Source organism: Apteryx mantelli, chromosome 2 (assembly GCF_036417845.1).
Source record: "Apteryx mantelli isolate bAptMan1 chromosome 2, bAptMan1.hap1, whole genome shotgun sequence".
Lineage (NCBI taxonomy): Eukaryota > Metazoa > Chordata > Aves > Apterygiformes > Apterygidae > Apteryx > Apteryx mantelli.
In genome coordinates, this window is record NC_089979.1 from 131888970 (window position 1) to 131895186 (window position 6217).

General features: G+C 46.0%; 1 protein-coding gene across 1 annotated transcript; it reads left to right on the plus strand.

Moving 5' to 3' along the window:
* The first annotated feature begins 599 nt into the window (after positions 1 to 599).
* Positions 600 to 4748, plus strand: HOXA11 (homeobox A11). Its single transcript, XM_013941390.2, has 2 exons — positions 600 to 1330; positions 2758 to 4748. Exons 1-2 carry the CDS (start codon positions 667 to 669, stop codon positions 2988 to 2990), a joined length of 897 nt encoding a protein of 298 aa, XP_013796844.1. The 5' UTR covers positions 600 to 666; the 3' UTR covers positions 2991 to 4748.
* The last annotated feature ends 1469 nt before the right edge of the window (positions 4749 to 6217 follow it).

The following is a 6217-nucleotide window of genomic DNA, read 5'->3' on the forward strand; positions in this document are numbered from 1 at the left end:
CTTCCTAGTAACGTTTCCAGAAAAACCCTGCAGGGCGAAGGCTTTTATTTTTTTTTCGGGAAAAAAAAAAGGCAAACAAAAGTAAAATAAAAAAAAAAAAAAAAGGAAAATAAAATCCGGCCGATTTCTTAAGGAAGGTTTCCTGCTCGGAAGCAGCTTTCTAGAACAAATCGTTATCTAATTTCTCCTGTTCTTGTGCTTTTCGAGTATGCCAGCGAGCAAACAAACACACAAGCAAGCAAACAAACAAGCGAAAAGGTCTCACCTAACACTGTGGGAATTTCTAATTCTTTCTACTCCAGAGCGCCTGGGTGCGACTGGCCGGGCGGCCAAGTATGGGGAAGAGGCATGCGCCTTTTTGTCCTCTAAAGGTACCCAGGGCAGACCTGAGGGGCGTTTGAGCTTGCGTGCTTTTTGGGGAGACTAGCGAAGTGACGATCTGTTGCTTCCCCTGAGAAGGCTACAAAGAGCGGAGGGCCCGTGCGCGCAGCTTGTCAACTGCAGCGCGGCGTCACGTGGCCAGCACCTCCCTGCTAAGGATGGGGATAGCTTTCCACGTCAGCTTACGTCTCCAAATTTCTTACTTCACGGATCCGCTTCAAAGAGGCAGCTGCATTAGAGAATCATGTTAAGCTCAGCTAATGCGGAGAGCCCGAGGTAGCCCTAATGATGGATTTTGATGAGCGTGTTCCTTGTTCCTCTAACATGTATTTGCCAAGTTGTACTTACTACGTCTCGGGTCCTGATTTTTCCAGCCTCCCTTCTTTTTTGCCCCAGACCCCGTCTTCTCGCCCTATGACATACTCCTACTCTTCCAACCTACCCCAAGTCCAACCTGTGAGAGAAGTTACCTTCAGGGAATATGCCATTGATCCCTCCAGTAAATGGCACCCCAGGAACAATCTGCCCCACTGCTACTCCGCAGAGGAGATCATGCACAGAGACTGCTTGCCTTCCACCAACACTGCTAGCATGGGCGAGATGTTCGGGAAAAACACAGCTAACGTCTACCACCCCAGCACCAACGTCTCCTCCAATTTCTATAGCACGGTGGGCAGGAACGGGGTCCTGCCCCAGGCTTTCGACCAGTTTTTCGAGACGGCTTATGGCACCACGGAAAACCTGGCCGCGGCGGACTATGCGGTAGACAAGAGTGGCGAGAAGGCGCCCGCGGCCGCCGGGGCGACGGCGGCAACTTCAAGTTCGGAGGGCGGCTGCGGCAGGGCGGCGGCGGCGGCGGGCGCCGAGAAGGAGAGGCGGAGGCGGCCGGAGAGCAGCAGCAGCCCCGAGTCATCTTCCGGCAACAATGAGGAGAAATCCGGCAGTTCCAGTACGTATAAAGGCAGCGCCCGAGCGCTTTATGAAGGGGAGGTTGAAATCTAGCGCACCACCGCTGTTAAATTTTTATATGCTGTTTTATAAGCATATAAGGTTTATGAAGGGCCTTTAGATTTCCCCCAACAAAACTTTGTTATAAAAGGCGAGATCACGTGTTTAGTGCTGAAATTGGCCGTGAAATACCCACCGGGCAATGGATGCCTTAAAAAAAAATTCTTTCTCCTTCCTCTTTTTTTTTTTTAATAATAAAAAAAGAGCTCTGTGGTCAGCTCTAGAAAATATAATAACGTACGTTTGGTGCCTGTAAATTCGGCGAAAAAATGAGATCCCGACTCCTTTGATATCAGTGTAATCCAGTGATTTTATAAAAGCCATGTGTTGCACCAGGAGTCTAGTTAGGAGCTGAATTCAAAGCCATCGCCGTTTTAACGGTTGCACTAGAATAATGTTTAACAGATAAAGTAGCCGCCTGAACTGTAGCAATATATTAAAAGAAACAAATTAACCTAAAGCTGGCCTTTTTGTCTAAAGGAAGCCATTTTACTAAGGCACTGTGGCAATTACGTGTTGCCTTCTGTCCAACAGTTTGTTACTTACAATTGTTATTCAATCTGTCAAAGTCTGATTTTTTATGTGGGTTTTTTAAAAGGCAAAGCTAGTATACAGCTCGGGGAAAAAATACCTCGACAATAAACTGTACCAGAAAAGGAAGCTTTTAAAGGGAAAACAGCTATATTTAATGTAAAGAGCTTCTGAACCTTGAAACCTTTTATATTCTGCTTAATGAACTTTGAAATGGTAATGACTAATCGAGAGGAGAATACCTTGATATCGTGGAGAGCGTGCTTTAAAATTGCAGGCTGAGTGGCTTTTTCTCTGCTGGGAAGGTATAGCCGGGACTGGTTTAGAGAGCGAGAAAGAAATCCGTGTGGGTACGGTTGTCGAGGCAGGCAGGGCTCCGGAACGCGTCGCTTACGCTCGGTACCGCGCTGTCTGGCTGAAGGCAACCAGGTGACGGTTGCGCCCGTGTCCCCGGGCGGCTCGGTGCGCGCGGAAACCCGGCGGAGCAGCCCACAAAGGATTTCCTACAGCTCCCGAGCCGCGCAGGCACCCCCTGCCTCCGCCGGCCCGGTCCGAGGCCCGGCGGCGGCCGCGGGGCTGCGCGGCGGCGCTGCGCTGCGCTGCGCTGCGCGGAGGGCCCGGCCCGGCCCAGTGAGTCCGGCCCGGCCCGGCCCGGCCCGGCGCCGCGCTGCCCGCGGCCTCGGGGCCGGCGCCCGGCGAGGGACCTGCCAGCGCTGGCCTCAGAGCGGGCACAACGCGCATTTTCCGTACGGGTGCGTTTCGCCCTAAGCGTCCCCCCCCCCGCTCAGCCCCCACCTCCGGCAGCCTCAAACGCCTCTGCCTTTTTTCGCTCCACAGGTGGACAACGCACCCGTAAAAAGAGATGCCCCTACACCAAATATCAGATTAGAGAGCTAGAAAGGGAATTCTTCTTCAGTGTCTACATAAACAAAGAGAAACGCCTGCAGCTCTCCCGAATGCTCAATCTGACCGACCGCCAAGTAAAAATATGGTTTCAAAACAGAAGAATGAAAGAAAAAAAAATTAACAGGGACCGATTACAATATTACTCAGCTAATCCACTACTTTAAAACTCATAGCGTTTTTCAAGACGAGATTAAATTCAGATTTCGCCCTTGACAAGGTCAAGCCACGGGGTTACATGGAGGAAGGAGGTGTGTATCTGACGGGACTAGAAGAATCCAAGGCTTTACATAAATGTAAATCTACTCTGGACTTTTAATGATTTTTTTTATATATATTTACACATCAACTGGAATCGATTTGATTTTGACACATATGGCATCCATTTCTAACGTGCACGTCACCTCTGAGTGCAAAATCCATACCTCTTACCTTTCCAAGCACTGCGGTTCACCCTGCTAAGGCTTTCGGGAGTCACGAGTGGGGACGACACCTCTGTGTACACTGACTAGCCGGGGTCTGTCTGTCTGTCTGTCCCGCTCCTCGGTTTTGCTGTGGAACATGTGTATGGAGATTTCCCATGCCGAGCTGACGTAAGGAGGACCACTGCAGAGTACAAACTTTGAGAAATAATATTTTGTCCTTCCTAGAGGAAAATGTCTGTGTTAGAGACAGTGCTCTCTTAACCATAGGTTTGAAAGGAGAATTGAAGGGGGGGAAAGAGAATTAAAGAGGGAAAAATTACATACCTACACCTTCATGAGGCCAATCACGAGCAGTTGTAATATGGATGTAGTGATGGGTATAATCTTGTTTCCTTGGGGATAGGGGTGGTAAGGAGTGGGTAGGGGGAAGAAAGAGAAGTAAACAAAAGACTTAATTATTTACTTTAAGAATATCAGGTATAAATTTGCCATATATCATAAAGAAACAATCACTGAAGAAAAAAAAAGCAAAGATTTAGCAAATTTTAATTAGCTCACGTTTTATTTATGACAACTGGCTATGTGCTGTCATCTTTTTGGAGACAAATCATATATAAATGCTAAAAATAAAATGGCAAAAAGTGTGAATTTCAGTGTTTTAAGAGAAACAAATACATAAAGGAAACTAACCTTCTGGCTTCTGGCTCACAAACTTTCTCCAGGAAATACCTATGGAGAACGACAGTTTGGCAAATACCACACAACACTTAATTGAAACTTGGAGTTGTGCAATGCACTAACATCGGATCATTAAAATAACTGAATCGCATATTCTTTAGAAGGTGACTAGTGAGGAATTTAATCAGAAGCCAAACAATGTAAATATGGTAATTTTGTTGTTGTCTACTTTAAATGTCAAGAGCTCTACTTTGTCGCTCAGTCCACATATGCAAAGAATGGAGAGTTTTTTGGAGTTATTTTAAATATCTATAAATATATATATTTCCCTGCAGGAACCAAAGCGTGAAAAAATGCAATTTAAAAAGAAAAAGGAAAAAAAAGGAAAATATTTAAAAGTCTATATCAGTTTACAAAGGATACGGTGTTCTACCGTTAAGGTAATTTGCTGTTGAGAATATCTGAATGTATATTTCATACATGAACGGTGTTTTACAAGACTTGTACATAATAAAAAAAGAACCCATGACCTATTTTGTTCAAATGCTTTTTTTTCTTTTTTTTTCTTTGAGGATAGAGGGTGTGAAATTTCTTTACATATGCAACAACGTGGTGATAAGAATGTTTTCTGAACAATAAATTTACCAAAAGGATGTAATTTCTTTGACACAGTTCACAAAATGCAATATCTTTATATGACATCACTGTTTTCAATATGTATCATCTATATGTATATACAGTTTTCTTTTAATATGAGAAAGTATTTGGTTGCATGTATACAGTGGAACAGTGCACAAGGAAAATAAAAAAATGGAAACTTTATATTTTTATTCTGGTGTTACGTTACTGCATATTATTTTATCTGGTGTAAGTTTGGGACTCGAAATTCTTCATGGCCTTGTTCAGTCATTTTGGGCTAATTATTATTCCTTTATGAATCTTCGCTTTTTTTGTGTGGAGTAAACAAGTGAAACCAACCTTGCTCAAGCATCGTTTCAGCGGGCTACAGGGAAAAAAGAATGGAAATTAAGAATGTTCATAGCTCGCTACATGCATAGCCCTTTCCTTATCCTTTGTACAACGCAGGCAGGGAAAGATCTTATGTTCTGGGGGTTGATGTGACATTGCTGTTTTCTTCAGACCACATGTGTCCAGGAGAGCTACTTTTGAATTGTTGGTAGTGTCGGTAGCGGTTGGGGCATATTTTATAAGACCACCACCAAAGCGAAGGTACGAACGAACTGATGTGTGTGTTTAATACTGTGAGAGCCCTAAGAAAATTGTTGTATTTGAAAAAAAAAATTCCGCATGGCGGTGTGGTGGAAATGGTCTGTTTGAAATTGTCCTTGATCTCCAAGGCAAGGCGGGGGTGGGCTGAGGGGGTGGGGGTGGGGGGTATAGAGAGAAAGTTAGAAGCGGGGGGGGGGGAACCCCAAACAAAACAATAGCTGAGATGGGAATGTGTTTTGGGAAGAGTGTTTGAATCTTTAATGTTGACCCTAATCCTAATCAGGAAAAGAAAGTACATTCTGTTTTCATATTGTTTACTGGCTTTGAACTTCTGTATTGCTTGGACATCACCCATAACCTTGAGGTGAAGGACTTACTGACTTTGGGCCTTTGTTGACACCCGCCACCCAGTCAGACAACGTCTAGTCAAAGGAAATGATAAAAAAAACGAGGGGGGGGGAAAGGGAACTTTGCTTGTTTGTTTGTTTGTTTGTTTGTCTGGCGTGCTACAGTGGCATGCACGTTAAAAAGAGGTGGATGGACGGACAGACACAGGCAGGCGGCGGGGAGAGACAGAGGGACCGATGGAGAGCTGAATGGCAATGAAAGTTTAGCAAGAAAGCTTCCTTTCCTGGTTAAAAATTAACTGGCATTCATAGCCAATCCTGGAGACAGTTAAACCATGGAGTTTCTCTGTTTGGGGTTTGATTTCCTAGCCCAATAAAATCGCATCCTCTGTGCCGCTGTGACAATGTGGCCATAAAAAGTGTCCGTGACTTGTCCGCTTGCATATGCCGAGTGCCCGGCTATAAACGCCGCGGAGGTTGCGCAGCCGTGTCTCCGCGGCTGGGAAGGGGATCCGCTCCGCGGGGCCGGGGCCGGGGCCGGGGCCGGGGGACTGCGGCCGGAGCCGGGGCCGCGGCGGCGCAGGGCCCGGCTTGCCACGAGATGGCGATCTTCAGATCAATGTCAAAGCCGCCCCGGGCGAGGGGAGCAGCCCTGGAAAATCTTGGCCTTTGTTCACTTTACATCCTAGGAGCCGCACGTTAAATTATTTCACT

Excerpts from the sequence above, each read along its gene's own strand:
- HOXA11 (XM_013941390.2), top strand. The coding sequence starts at position 667 with ATGATGGATTTTGATGAGCGTGTTCCTTGTTCCTCTAACATGTATTTG. Across the intron at positions 1,331-2,757 it reads GGAGAAATCCGGCAGTTCCA|GTGGACAACGCACCCGTAAA; the intron begins GTACGTATAAAG and ends TTCGCTCCACAG.